The sequence below is a fragment of the Rousettus aegyptiacus genome, unplaced genomic scaffold (genome assembly GCF_014176215.1).
Source record: "Rousettus aegyptiacus isolate mRouAeg1 unplaced genomic scaffold, mRouAeg1.p scaffold_m13_p_6, whole genome shotgun sequence".
Classification (NCBI taxonomy): Eukaryota; Metazoa; Chordata; class Mammalia; order Chiroptera; family Pteropodidae; genus Rousettus; species Rousettus aegyptiacus.
The window spans coordinates 48,067,535-48,083,492 of record NW_023416309.1 but is presented as its reverse complement, the minus strand read 5'-3'; the positions used below and the strand labels follow the sequence as shown (position 1 = coordinate 48,083,492).

The 15,958-nt window shown below is 41.2% G+C and overlaps 1 protein-coding gene across 7 annotated transcripts in view; it reads right to left on the bottom strand.

Annotated features, from left to right (window-relative positions):
* VTI1A (vesicle transport through interaction with t-SNAREs 1A) overlaps positions 1-15,958 on the bottom strand; it is a 319,856-nt gene that overhangs the window by 74,151 nt on the left and 229,747 nt on the right. The window contains exon 9 of one of the 7 annotated variants that reach the window (XM_036222042.1): positions 2,838-3,865. The exons of the other annotated variants lie outside the window; for them this stretch is intronic. Coding sequence (XP_036077935.1) covers positions 3,826-3,865 — 40 coding nt within the window. The 3' untranslated portion in view covers positions 2,838-3,825. Of the gene's footprint in view, positions 1-2,837; positions 3,866-15,958 lie in introns of those variants that run through there. 7 annotated transcript variants of the gene reach the window in all.

Here is a 15,958-nt window from a genome sequence, read left to right as displayed (position 1 = left end):
AACAATAATTTGTAAAGATCTGTGCACCCCTAGGTTCATGGCAGCGCTATTTACAATAGCCAAGATATGGAAACAATTTAAAATGTCCATCAGCAGGAGACTGGATAAAGAAGTTATGGTTCATATATACAATGGAATATTACTCAGCTATAAAAAAAAAAAAGAAATCCTATCATGTGTCACGATATGCTTGGACCTAGAGGTGATTACGCTGAGTGAAATAAGTCGGACAGAGAAAGATAAATGCCATAAGATTTTACCTACATGTGGAATCTAAGGAATAAAAAGAACAAACATATCCAAACAGACCTACCAATATAGAGGATAATCGGCTGACGGCCAGAGGGGAGGAGGTTGGCGGTCTGGGAGAAAGACATAGAAGTTAAAAAAAGTACAAATTAGTAGTTGTTAGAGGGTCACAGGGATGGGGAGCACAGCATAGGGAATGCAGATAGCAGTAAAGTAACGGCTAGGTGGAGAGGCAGAGGGAAGATAGAGGAATCAGGCGGGTCATTTCATAAACTATATAAATGTCTAACCAATGTACTGTATACTTGAAACTAACAAAAAATATCGTGTACTAAAAAAAAAAGATCAGAGTTTAGTGGGGAAGAGATGGAGCTTTACAAAGCGCCTTATTAAAGACTGGGAGTGATAAGTATTATACAAGTAAAAAGCTACGGTTTAGAAAGAAAGGAAGATTCTATCAGGACTAGCAGAACAGAGACGATGAGAAGTTAAAATGCAGTAGATGGTGAAGGAGGAATGGGTCCCTGCAGTTGAGGGAGAAGAGGGACACTTTAGGGAGAGGGAACAGGACACATAAAGGCATGCGAAAGTGCGTATGCACCTTGGTCAGAGACGTACGAGCGGTCCAGTGGGGCTGGATAGATATGATGTATCAGGTGAGGAAGGGAGTGAGGACAGAGAGTGTTGAGGAACAGACTGCAGGCGGCCTCAGACAGCATGGTGAGGAGCTTGAACCCTGGTCTAAAGGTGGAAAGGAGCCGGCGAAGGGTAGTAAGCAGGGCAGTGACCTGATCAGGCCTGATCGACAATCTGTGCCTGAGAAGAGCAGCCGAGGAATAAATGCTGTCTAAAAAGGGGTGGGGTCATTAAGAACATAAGTGGGAAGTGGGTATTTCAGATGTGGAATCAATAGAACTTAAAGAACAAGAAGACAATAGGAGTTAGAAAAGATGATGGGTCCAAGCTGATTCTCGGGCTTCAGTAGATGGTAATGACATTATCTAAGACGAAGAACACAGGAAGAAGAATATTTTGACAGGGTAAGAAGAATCTCACATACACACACACACACAACCAGAAAATGCTATAGTGAAACACTGTGACAGGCCTCCCAAACATTATGCTAAGTGCAAGAAGTCAGTCATAAAAAGGTCTCATCGTACGATTCTGTTTAGGTGAAATGTCCAGAATAGGTAAATCCACAGAGACGAGGCCGGGGGAATGGGAACTGACTACTTAACGGGGATAGGGGTTTCTTCTCGTATGATGAAAATGTTTGGAACTAGACAGAGGTGATGGTTGTATGACATTGTGGTTGTACCAAATCACATTAACGATGCACTTTTAAAGGGTTCATTTGATGTAAATTTCACTTCAGTTAAAAAAAAGGTTAAAAAAAAAAAACCAAACAGGAACAAAACTGAAAACAAAACCCAAAATACACCAGGGCAATCCATAGAACCTTGTATTCCAGATTTGCAAATACCAAGAATCTCCTCTTAATCCCAAATAATACCAACACAGAAAGACAGGGAAGGCATGGGAGTGCCCATTCTCTGCGAGTCACTGTCTCCTTTGTTCCCCGTGAACACACTCTTTCCTACCTGTTACGGTGCATTTTCCTTGGAAGTCCTGGGCTGAAAGCCTTGACAATATTTAATTTGCAAAAACCTTATTCTTTGCAGGTAAATCCTCTACTTGGGGGCCATCCACCTTTACTATGTCAAACTCTGGCTGACCCGGTAATGTGAGTAGTCAATCTGTCATGTGGGAGACATATTAGGGGAGGGGAAAGAAGTGAAGCACATAGAGAGGGGAGCATGTAGGTCAGGAAACAGTAAGGAAAACTTTCTGGCATTCGTATTGGTCATCAGTAGCCCTGGGGGAATAAAGGGCTCCCTGATGCTCAGTGCATCATCAGGAAGATTAATTAACATTTGTAAAGGCCACACACAATGTGAAAGGCCCAGTAACAGATCGCCAAAAGCTGGAGTCCCTGTTTTCCAGAAGGGTCACGAAACAAGGAACAGAAAATATTCCCTGGAAGACGAGGCTGGATGACCTCGGCCATGAAGAACATTGCAAAGAAACGACTGGGCTTGTCTGGGACTCTCTTCATTCTCGAGTTGAATCTGATCTGACAGATGTGGTGAGTAATTAAACTCTTGTCCATTCATCGTCTGAATGCTTGCACTGCCCAGAGAATGGGGCAGGAATAATGAGAGGCACAGCCCCCCTGGGACTATTCAGGAGTGCTCAAATTTGCATGGTCACATGAACCCGAAGGAAGTGGATTATGCTGGCTGGGCCAGGGAGTGGAGACGGGCAAAGCTTTCTGATTTGCATAAATCCTAGGGTTGGAAGGCACAGAGGCTCAAGGGCTCTCAAAGGGGGCCAGGTGTAGCTGCTTTTCCTTGAATCCAGTACATTTCGGGAGCTGGATGCCTACTCACAAAGACTGTATAGTAGGAAGTTTAACTTGTGATGTTTTTTGCTCAAAAGTTTTGTCACTATGTGTCATTAAGTTTCCAAAAATCGTGATTTCTACAAGCGAAGTCTCTACACAGTCTTCTAATGAATAGGTTTTCTTTTTTTTTTTTAAATTACCTTGAAAAAAAGGTGATTTGGTAGGAGTAATACATTTTATTATGATTACTGCTGTCAAATAATTTCTAATTGTGTGACAAGGTGCTTAAGTAAAGAACTGTTTATGGCTTTAAAAAACTGTTAATGCCTCTCAGAAAGGATTACTTTCTTTTTAAGTTTCAAATGAAGGCTACCAATTAATTAATCCATTTACATAAAAATGTCTTGGATCAGCTACCTGCAAAGATAAAGGGCGAAATCTATCCTCTAACTGAAAAAAGAAAAACTGCTATAAAACACACGGTAATAAACATATAGAAGTACTCTACAAAAAGCAAATGGAAGTCATTAATTAAAAACAGAAATGTCAAAAATTTCATTTTATTCTATGCAGTACTAAAGACATTAGCGATGTCACACACTTTATGGGGTAACTTTTCTTTAAACGTGGCTTTCCATCTACGCTTTTACTCAATTACCTGATGGTTTGGGGTTGGATGTAAATCTCCCCTCAGTTTCCTCCCCACTTGGAGCTAACTTCATGTTACCTCCCAGAGTCACAGACGTCAGTCAACAGAACTTGGTTAAAGCATTCCAACTTTTGCTCCCTTCAGTTCTGGACGAGTCCTACACTTGATACAAACAGTCATTACAGACCCAGAACGGAACAAAGAAGGCAGATATTTACTAGTGAAAAACTGAAGTTCCTTAATCACTTTAATATATATAATCAAATAGAAATTATACATTACCCAGACTAATTATATATAATTTCTTGGCATTAGGTATAAATTATTCAGACTATCTCGGGGGTAAAAAAAAATAAAAAAGATTCTTCTTTCTAGCAGAATTTCCATTGTAAGGTATATCTCACAGCAAATTCCATCTTTCTAGTATCTCTTTTTATGTCGTTGATGACCTAAGTTCGTTTTCTCAAGTCTTTTCCAAGTTGACGCCATTTTTTTGCGGCTGGAATCTATCTTTTCCTGGTCACTTACTGGACTTACTGATATGGTGGTTGAATAAAATGCTGAGAAGAAAAGTGGAAAGGGAAGGGGAGAACAAAAATGGTGAGGAGAGGAAGAAAGAAAGAGAAAGAGGGAAGAGAGAACAAGGAGAAGAGGGGGCAAGAGGTTAAAAAAAAATCCTAAACGTACAAGTTGTGATAAATAGAAAGAAAAACGCTCTGTCTCAGAGACTGATAAGAAATGAACTGACAATGTGAACAGGTCACCTGTCAAAGGGGTTTCATGTGTTGGTGAACTGGCAGGAAGTGACACTTAGGCACGTTGGCTCCATACGTCCCTCTGCCTAAATGAATTTAAAAGGACCTCTTACAGTTGCTCTTTTGGACTGACAGGTTCAAGCTGCAAAGTGACTATCAGTTGGCAGGGCCCTCCCTCTGCTTTACAAAGGGGTGCTGAGGGCAGGAATTACCAGTAAACTCCGAAAGACACATTCTCACAAGTAGAAATGAAAAACTCAAGGGCTAGTAAAGTTTTTAAGGATGCAGAGAAATAAGGGTCACAGAATGGAGGAAATCTATGGTTACTAGTAGCTGTAATCTCTTGTTTTAACAAGCCCATTTCCACCCTTAAAATAATCCAAATAATTCATGTGCTTTTCTGCAGAGCTCAGTGTGATTTGTACAAATGGTTAGCATTATTTTCATGTCCTGTTGGTGAAAAGTGTTTTTATTTTTATTTGTATTTTTTTTGTAGTCGATGAGACGCAGGTCTGGAGAAGTTAAATAATGCTGGGAGAGAGGTCCTGATGCAGGGCCTCCTGGATTGGAGGTCAGTATGCCCCACCCTTGACTCTGGAACTTTCTGAGGGGTATCAGGTTTGTTACTCACAAAGAGGGTTGGAGGAACTCTCCAGAATCATACCTGTACATGACCCTTGGCAGTCACCACTGCAACCCCGGGAAGGCACCGTCCCCTTTTCTAACTTTTCGTAGAGAGCATTTTATAGGTTATACCAAGGATGTCCAGCCCACTGTCAGCCAATTTTCAAATGGAGCGTGGACCTGACTGCATTTTAATTGCTGTATGTTTCCATTAATAGCAATGTCGCACACCACAGAAGATACTATTCTTCATCGCTTGTGACTTGTGAGAGGGTATCTTTGTATTGATCCCTGGGAAGTATTCACCATTCTGTGCTTTTTCCCATTACTTCTGCTGTATATTTGGAATATGCTCAATGTCGTGGATGGAAAGTTTTCCTAAGACACAGAGATGTAACTTCTTCCCCACAAGGAGTCTTAGCTTCTTCAACTGCAAAACTGAGACAATTCCTATCTTTTGGGATTGCTTATCATTCAAGATAAGTACATTGGTCTGCACAAAAAAGGGCCATAATAAGTGGTAATTATCACAATTATCGTCACAGAAAAAGAAGTATAAGGAGTTGGTTAAAGCTATGAGAACAGCTTTATTTTTATATTTTTCTTCCCAGAGGTTGATACAGTTCAAGTCTGTTTGCATTCCTTCTGGTCTCTGCTGATATCAACGCATTATTTAAAGAGTGTTAGTAAAGTTAATCCAAGAGAAACATATGCTTTGTGTCACTGACCTCTTTAAGTGACACCTTTTCATTAATTATTACCTTTCAGTGATAGTGCTGTGGCCAGTTTCCATTCCCTGGTGGCTTATGTGAGTTCTAGGATAAAGAGTAGTTTGGAACCTTTCTAGTCAAAGAGCAAAGGAGCCTCTCTTTTTAAACTTTTAGAAACAAAAAAAAACAAAAAAAACAACCAACCAACCAAACAACTCCTTCCTAAAGGCCAGCATGATTAACCTGAGAAGTCAGACAGACCCGGTTCCCAGACGAGTTCGCCTGCTCATGAGGGACATGATCTGAGTAAGTTGTTTCCTTACTTACAAAATAAAATAATAAAATCATTTACTGCTTAGTGCTATAGCGAAGGTTTTTAAAAATCCACTAATGTAAAGTGCTGAGCCCATGTCTGGTACTTAGAAGTGCTCAACGAAAGGTTTCCATAATCACGTTACTATCAATAACCATAAAATTCCCATATAGGAGTCAGGGCGTTGGCATAAGGCAAGTTTATTGGTAGATGTTGTTGGAGAATACTAGGGGTAACCAAAGCGCCCGTTCACCCCAGATCTTCTCCCTCTTTACATATACGTGGTATATTCTATTTCTTCTCTTCCATTTCAGGAAATAAGTATGTACATGGAAACAGTCATTAAACTGAGCCCTTTTTGATGTACGTGTTTAAAAAATGTGGTGCTGACACATGGGGTTATTGGCTTTTTTATTTGCGGAGACAAAGGTCATATCAGACTTTAGCGATTGTGCGTTTTCTGGGCCCACATCCTATGGACAAGCTCCTTAATCTCCTCAGTACCCTGTACACGGAGGCAGGACAACCTTTTTTCTTTTTCATGAGATAGAACAAACAGCCTGTGTAGTTCAGAAGGGATGTTAAATGCAGTATTATTTCCAGACATTTCTAGTTCACTTAATAGTTGTTGATAAACACAAACCAGTTGTCACTCTGCAACGCAGACCCATGCGTCGCCTACTTCCGATTTCATCAGCTGTGTGAGACATTCTCAATTTTTCTTCTGCTCTTCTTATTAGCAGATAATATTTCTGATTCTACTCAATAAAAACCTCACTAATCATCATGGAAATGTAAATCAAAATCACAATGAGATATCAGCTCATAACTGTTAGAAAGGCTTATCGGAAAGACAAGAAACGAGTGTCGGCGAGGACGTGGAGAAAAGGGAACCCTCAGGCACCGTTGGTGGGAAAGCAAACTGGTGTGGTCACTTTGAAAAACAGCATGGAGGTTCCTCGAAAAATTAAAAATACAATTACCATATGATCAATGAATTCTACTACTAGGTTTTTATCCAAAAGATATGGAAACACCAATTCGGAAAGATACATGCACACTTATGTTCACTGCAGTGTTGTTTGCGATAGTCGAGATATGAAACAACCTAAGTGTCTATCGATGGATGATTGGATAAAGATGTAGTACATACATACAATGATATACTACTCGGCCACGAAGAAGAATGAAATCTTGCCATTTGTGACAACATGAACAGACCTCGAGGGAATTATCCTAATAAAATAAGTCAGAGAAAGACAAGTACTCCTATGACTTTACTTATATACAGAATCTAACAAAACAAAACAAATGAACAAACAAAAACCAAAGGCATAGATACAGAAAACAGAATGGTGGTCGCTGGTGGGTAAGAGGGGACAGGGGAGCATATGAACCAGGCGAAAGGGTCAAGAGGTAACTTCCAATTATAAAATACGTAAGTCATGGGGATGTAATGTATAGCTTGGTGATTATAATGCTGTAGTGCATACTTGAAAGTTCCCAGAGAGGAAATCCTAAGAGTTCTCATTACAAGAAAAAAAAAAAACTGTAACTTTGCATGGTGACAGATGGTAACCAGGCTTACTGTGGTGATCGTTTTGCAGTGCATACAAATACAGAATCGTTATGCTGTATACCTGAAACTAATATAACATGTCAGTCATACCTCAAGAAGAAAGAAGGAAGGAAAGAAAGGGGAGAAAGAAGAGCAAGAAAGACTATCTCTTGGAGCAGAGACTGGCTCCACAGAATCCGAGAAGTTGTCCTGAGTTAAAATTCCTTTCTCTGGTAAGTAAGACAGCTGGTGACTTTGAGTTCACACCGTTCCCTCAGCAGCCCACTTATGTCACAGATGTGTTGCATGCACAGTGTCAGGGCAGCTGCAAAATGGACCAAGGCATGCTGGGAGTGTGGAACGGACTCTACTGGGGCCCAAGGATGGTGGGGGTGGAGGAGGCCAGGGTCCCTCTCAGGTTGGTAGGTCCTCAGGCAGCCAGGAGTCTTGAGAGCTAAGGCTGACTTTTCATAAGCCCACTTTTCAAGACAAGATTTTGGATTCCTTCAAAAAGTGAACTTTACTAATCTGGATCATCAGATAGGGTAGAAAGAGATTATAGAAATGGCATAGAATATACTCCTGTATCTTTTTTCCTTTCATTTATAAAAACTTATTCTGAGGATTAGATTATTTTCTTGTACAGTTATATTATTAAACTTGATACTACTCTAGTTTTTCTGCCCTGAAAATGGACCACATTCGTTACTGTGACTCGTTCATTCACATGATGTGTACTCTGAAATACAAACCACCCCAAAGACCTCACAACTTCAACATGAGGACCCACTGCTTAACATTACTCTACTTATTTCGTGCTCTGTGAGACTACGGAGTGAATAATGACTGCTTTTAGTTTATTTCCTATCATACTTTTTCACGTAAGCAACTTCAACTTCTTAGGAATTAGCAGCTATCCACTCCTCAGGGTATCATTAGCAAAAGAATGCAGCTTCTCCTTGGAGACAGAGTTTTATTCTGCTCTGTCTTCTCTCAGCACAGATTTACTGAAATGCCTACTGTGTGCCTAGTTCTAGGTGAGCTTTATAGAGGAGACATGGAGGAAGGCAGGCTACAACAACACGAGATCAGGCTAAGCCAAAGCATTCTGGTTTTCACTGCTGTTGCTTCGTGGACTCGTTGAGATGAAGGACCGATTTTTTGCTTTGGTGTTTAATTTCCAACCTGTTGAGCACTGATAAGGGGTCCTATTCATGACCAGCAGACAGCTCTTGCCACATGCAACTCACCATGTGTACTCAGCAGCACCTAAAATAGTTTATGCCCTGTTCAATAGACAAGTCCACTGACCATGCGCTTGGGTGTTGTGGCGATGTCAAAGTGCTGTTTTTAAATGCCTGCTCTCAATTTCTATACTTATAATGTCATAGAATATCAGCAAACAGTTCATGGGCTGTCACCAGAAATAGCTCTAGACCAAAGAATGAATAATATTCCGTGGAGCAAGTTAAAGCCGGCACCCTGGTTCCAGCTTTGGGTCTTCTTGTCCAGATTCCCGCCATACCTCCAAACCCTGCTGCCTCCGACACGCTGGCGCAAACCAGGACCCAGTCTGTGAAAATGAATTTAACTCCAAGATAGTTCGAGGCCCCGTGAAACCCACAAAATTGTCTATAAAATTTTATATGCAGTTTTCTAGAGAGAAGGTCCACAGTTTTCATCTGATGTTCAAATGGGTATGTGGCGTAAAGATGCTTAAGATAAACTAACTCCTCAACACTTTTTTTTTTTTTATTACCCAGCAACTCTAGTTAAAAATTTCAACATATAATCACCTATGCTTCTCAGGAAAACACACACAGCTGAGGGCATTGTTGGTTTTATGAAGCCTCCCCAGCTGTGGTGACCGGGCTGACCATTTCCATGGTATGTCAGAGCGCTGTGTTCTGGGTTCAGAAAGAGACTGGGTTTGTCTACCAAAGGCTTGGAGAGCGACCGGAGGTTAACTCTTTTTGAGAAAAAAAAAAAAAAGTCTATGAGAAAAACCAAAGTATCACTATTCCTCAGCATTATGGAAGTATTCCCCACACATTGGTGTCTTAGGAGCCCGGAGACGAGTGGGGACACCTGACTTAGAAAGGAAGGATGAAAGGGCTGAGAGTGGAGGTGGGGTCTGGCTGGAGGAGAAGCAAGTACTGGCCGTTACTAGTGTGCACGGGGGAGGGAGTTTGCAGGTAGAACCAGACACCCACGGGCCGCAGGACTAATGAGATGCCAGAAGAGTGAGGCTGCCATTCCAACACAAACAACAATTTAAGAGGGAATCTACCCCACGTGCCCTGACTGTGGTGTTTACATACATGTAAAGGAGCCAGAGTTCCTGGTAGTAATAGTGGATTCCAGGGTTAGGCCAAGAGCGAGGGGTAGTCTATCCTGTCAGAAAAGGCTAGGAAAATTATGTTAAGAGGTGACCAGAGGCAACTAGAAGGGGCTCCCATTGATCAGAGATGAGATATTTGAGCAGCGAAAAGAGTAATGAGTACAATGAATGGACACATATGAAACAAATAAAAACCCTAATATTTATAATAATATTCGACAGTGAACAAACAAGCCTCATTGGTTACTTTTGGAAGTTGATGGTGCAATTCAATATTCTGAAAATCGATAAACAAATGGAAAGAGGCATTTATCATGCTTTTCTTGTATGATTTGTATTTCAGAGTAACCAAATAGTTGGTAAGTTTTTCTATACAGAATAATAGCCGATAAATGCAGAAAGGATGATAGAAGTGAAAATCACCATTTTGTAACTTCTGATGGATACAGTGATTATCAATGGTTACTAAAACTATTAGGTTAACAGGTAGATAGAGAGCTTCATAATGAATGAATCAGGCTGACTATACCCGAACCCACTGATCAATCCTGACAACAATAAAAGTTGTTATGCCTCCCGATGTGATATAACTGAACCTGAATTTTATTGAGTCTTTAGAGCTAATGACTTATTTACAGGAAGTATGGAGGAGAGAGAAACATATTAAACTGTACAGCGAGGATACGAGAGGCCAAATACATAACGTGGACATTTTTACAGGACAATGATCTGGTTTCTGCTACAAATGAGTACAATAAAAACAGCAGGAGGATCTGTAATAGACTAAATAGTCAGGAAAATGCAATAGGTACATATTTGGATGCTGGTTTCAACTGCCCAGCTGTTCGTGAACATTTGTGAAAAAATTAGGGAAAACTGAAGCTGGCCAGGGTATGCGATCATTATTAAACTCGTTAGGTGTCATAAGGGTATTGCGGTTAGGTTTTCAAAAAGTAATGCTATATGTGCTAGAGCTACATAGTAACATATTTACAGGAAAAATCAGAAATATGGGATTTGTTTTAAAAGACTCTAGCAAAACAGGAAAAAAAAAGGAAGGGAAGGTAAACAAGAATGGCTAAAATGTTGGTAACTGTTAAAGCTGGACTGACTTTATTATTGCGATGTATGGATTCGCTACCCGATTTTCTGTGTATGTGTGTGTGCATGCATGTGCAAATTTCTGTAATAAAAGTTTTTTTTTTTTTTTTAAGAGAGACAATCTCACAGAAAGTAAAGCAAGTAAGACAGGCAAGCTGATGAAAAACACAACCCTTATCTACTGACTCTTTGAATTCATGCCCACATTTGCCCCGGCCCTGGGGTCAGAGGGAGGAAATGCACAGGTCACAGGAGGGAGTTCAATTTCACTGGCCTCCGTAGTCCGGGGTTACTAGGTGCATGGGAACTCGTGGGGAGAGAGCAATTGTGCTGAGCCCACAATCCCCAAGAGAGGTTGGAGCAGCTTTCTGATTGGTGGGAGGACGTGGAAGCTTCCAGGATCCACTCTGGGAGAGGGAAGGGAGAGGATCCCAGCCTCAGCCCAGCATCTTCTTTAACCTCATCCCCAGAGCAAATCCAAAACAAGTACCGACGGAACCATGCCATCTGGAATGCGATCATATGCTGCTGGCAATATGCCACGGCAAGTAATCCTCAGAACCATAGATGACTGGCATATCTGAAGGCCACACACATCTTTTCTTCACCCTTCCGTCTATCCTCTTATATGTTATTAATACATTTAAAGGACTGCAATTAATTTGGACTTGGAAAGGCTTGGTCAAAGGCAATAACACCGTACTTGATACAAAAATGACCTACTGGGACTTGTAATATCTCATGCCAGCTTTTTCCAATTAAATGACCACAACCAGCAAACAACTATTAACATGGGGACTGTGTGGGATACAAAGATATGCAGTGTCTGCACTGGTGAGCCGCAAAATGCTTGTCGGAGAAAAGGGGGGGGAAACCCAGTTTCTTGTATAAGTTCTTGAGACAAAGATGTTATTCAGATTCATAACCCTTTAAGCTCCTCCTAGGAATATTCCACAATGGCCACAAATGCAGTTGGAGGCGGCCTGGATGGGAACTGCATGTTAAAGACCTGTAATATCCACGCGAGGCCCACACGTGCCCTAAGCCCGATCAGGGGCTCTTGCTGCTGTGCTCTCAGTGACTGCAGTGACCTCAAACGATGTCTTCAGCAGCTGAAAACTAAATAGAAATTATGCCGAAGCGCGCACGTTAGTTTTTCTCTGAGGCTCTCCCACATATTCAAATTGTACTTATTTTTGCACAATTACCCCAGAGCACAGGTCTGTGGAGCCCTTGCTTCCTACTGAATAGCAGCCGTGCTTTCTGGGCGGCGGGTCCTATCCCTGGGCAGGGAGAACCATGGAAACCGAAATCGCCCTGAGGACTCAAGCCGGCCCGCCGTGCGCGGCGCGTGCCTTTCACAGGTGTTCAGCAAAACCCCGTGGGGCCCTTCGGTCCAGAGCGCTGGCCGGCAGAACTACGGCCTGTGCAGAACGGAGAACACAGAGCTGGATGGAACTGCGGGAGACTACCTGGTTTAAGCCTCAGCTTCCTTTGGAAAACCCAACGAAAAACATCCCACTTCACGGGGAAGTTCGAAATCTGCGGAAGCATGCCCTTAACACTGCCGGGAGGCCTCAGTTTTCAATAAGGCCACGCCCTGTTTGTAGCTTGATACAAGCAGGCCATGTTCCCACAGGTGCTTTGCTCCCGTCCCTACTAGGACCACTGCCACAGCTGCAGCTAACAATGACAAAACAAGGACGATGATGATGACTGTACCAACATGACACGTAGAGTTTTTGTGGCCTCTTGGGCCTTTACCTTAGCCTTTATCATATAAGTACTATTGTTATCTCCAATTACAGATCGAGAACCCGAGGCACCGAGAGTTTAAAATAACTTGCCAAAAGTCGCAAAACTAGTAAGTAGACGAAGCCAGGCCTCTGGCTCAAGAGCAGCGGTGTAAAGCACTGCGAGTTACTGCCTCGAATCACACTTATGAGCACTGACTCGGAATCAGTACATCGTTCTTCAGTGAATTAATACAAGACCCCCGGTGGATGCCTGGAACCGTGGAGAGCGCCGAACCCTATATATACTATGTTTTTTCTATGCATTCATATCTATGATAAAGCTTAATTTATAAATCAGGCACAGTAAGAGATTAACAACAATAATAGCACAATTATAGCAATATACTGTAATAAAAGTTATGTGCATGTGATTTCCCTCTTCCTGATAACTGATCTGATAACCTAGACAGCTACTAGGTCACTTATGGGAAGGTAGTGTATACAGACTGGATACTCTGGACAAAGGGATGATTCACAGCCCAGGCGGAATGGTGTGAGATTTCATCACGTTACCCACCATGGTGCCCAATTTAAAACTCATGAATTGCTTATTTCTAGAATTTTCCATGTAATATTTTCGGACCACGGTTGACTGTAACTGAAACTGTGGAAACCAAAACCACGTAGGGGGACTCCTACAACCCATATGCTAAATGAAAACCTGAGTTACGAAAGCAAATGTTCAGCTCTTGCCTGAGTTTATGCTCAGCATGGACTGGCTCTTCTTCGCCCCGGTTTCATATGGGAATCATTTGGAGAAAATGCTGCTGCTGGGAACCCACACCTAGAGATTCAGGTTCCTTTGGCCTGGGGTGTGGCCTGGTCATCTGTATTTTTAAAAAGCTCCCCAGGGGATTCTCATGTGCAACCAGCGCTGAGAACCATGAGCTAAGACTGAGATATGCTTCTGGAGTGCTTTGCAATGGAAGCCAGGAATTAAAAGTTAATAAATCAGGTTACTCTCTTTCAAACAGAAAGCCCTGCACCTTTAATGGTGCAGGATGAGAGTTTATCAGAGACAAAGTCTCTCTCTTCGATAAGGAAACAGAGGACCCCTTTAACCAGCTTACTCTCTTAATTACAAACAAAGATCCATAATCTCACACTTGCAAGATGCCTTGAATGTCAGCTGATTTCCCTCAGTACTACTAGTGTACACACACACACACACACGCACACACACACACACACACACCCCTCCTAGATTATCCTCCCAGATGGTCATCAAGCCCAAGCTCGAACAGTTCAATGACGAGACCTCACTCCTTCACAAGACAACACATTTCATTGTTGGGCAGATCAAGTCTTCTTTATCTGTGTTCAAAATTGCCTCCCTACAACTTCTACTTGTTTATAGCTCTGTTGTTGTCTAGAATAATAGCATAAAGTCTCCTCTTCTTTCAAAAGAGTGTCCTTCAGCACATCATTAAGGCGGAGCATGGTACATTAGAGGGAACACAGGACTACACAGGAGCCGAGACACTTGGATGTGAGATCTGGCTCTGCCTGAGACTCTGACTGTAGCAGCTAAAGCCCTCAGGCCTTCGTGTCATCATGAGTATGGAAAACAAAGAGCATGAAAAACTGGTCTTGCGTAATTGTCTACATCAAAAGTATAAGTCAAATGCTACGAACATGTTATTTATTAGTAAATGTTTTTAGGTAATATATTTTTATATGCGAACAATTATTCTGTCAACTGAAATTTATATTGTACTTCCAAAGTTAGATATATTCGTTTTGCTGAATAACTATATTAATGATGGTACATGGAGCTATATTAATGATGCTCCACGATACCACCTATCTGTAACTTGCATCAGTGATTTAGTGATCGGAAATATAAGTCTTGACGGTGACGTGGGTAACAATGTGCTGATGCTATTGTTAAGTTGTCTGACAGACCAGAAGAAACAAAACTATGAACTTGAAATCAGAAGGTCTGGGTTAGAATCTGCCATCTACTCTGTAGGTGCCACTGAACGAGTTAGTTAACCTGTTCCCCCGCACGCAAAAGGAGAGGATGATATCAATCTTACATGTGCTACTATAAGGACAAATAAAATAATGTGTGTTGAGTGCCCAGCAATAAATGTTGTGAATCCTGATTTCTGGGCATTTCACTATTACTTTTAAAAATTAATCAGTGTTATGTGGTGACAGAAAGAAATCTAACTATGGGTGGTGAACATACAATGCACTATATATATGACTTACTGTTCAAATAATTGTACACTTGAAACACTAGATTTCGTTAACCAATGTTGCCATAATAAATTTAAAAAATTAAACACCTTTAAAGAGTGCACTATATTTTCTCTAAAGCAAACAGAGATGCTCAGTTATCTGGCTTCCGCCTGGGTGGAATTCCAACCCTATCATTAATTCTCTGTGCAACCCATATATTTCACCTCTTAGGCCTCGCTTTCCTAATTTGTAAAATGAGTTAATTACACAAACTAAGTCATTTTCTAGGTATGAATCTGGGACTACCAATATCCATGTTACTAACCAAACTGAAAAAAGTTGCAGAAGTAAATTGACTCCTGAGAGCAATTCAATTATTCCATAATCCAAAAACATTATCAATGTAAAAACAATGTCTTCAATTTGTAAATTTGTCTGAAAATTGCTCCCTTTAGGAAGATCTATTTGTTTCCAACTCAGTTCAGCTAGCCACTTTCCTGAGGCAAGGTAACAAAATTAAAACACACACACACACACACACACACACACACAATAGGAATGTACATTTCTCCAAAGAAGAAATACAATTAAGACAATAAGCACATAAAAAGATGCTCAACATCTTAGCCACTGGAGAAATGCAAATCAAAACCACAATGAGATACTTCTTCACACCCACTGGGATAACTATCATCAAAAAGACACACAGTAACAAGTGTTGGCGAAGATGTAAAGAAATTGGAACCTTTACACATTGCTGGTGGGAATGTAAAACAGTCCAGTCACTTCAGAAACAGTTTGGCAGTTCTTCAAAAATTAAATATAGAGTACCATACGACCCAGCAATTCTCTTCTTGGTATACAGCCAGGAGAAACAAAAACATATGTTCACATGAAAACCTCTATTTGAATGTTCACAGCGGCACTATTCATAAAAGCCAAAAAGAAGAAACAATCTGATTAACTGCCCATCAGTTGATAAATGAATAAATAGAATTTGTATATCCATACAATGGAATATTAGTCGGCAATAAAAAGATATGAACTACTCACACGCGGTACAACATGTATGAACCTTGAAAACCTATGTTAAGTGAGACAAACCAGACACAAAGGCCACATATTGCATGATTTCATTTATAGGAAATGTCCAGAACAGGCAAATCCATAGAGACAGAAAGTAGATTAGTAGTTGTCAAGGGCTGGTGGGCAATGGGGAGTGACTGCTAATGGGTACCAGATTTCTTCTGGGGGTGATGAAATGTTCT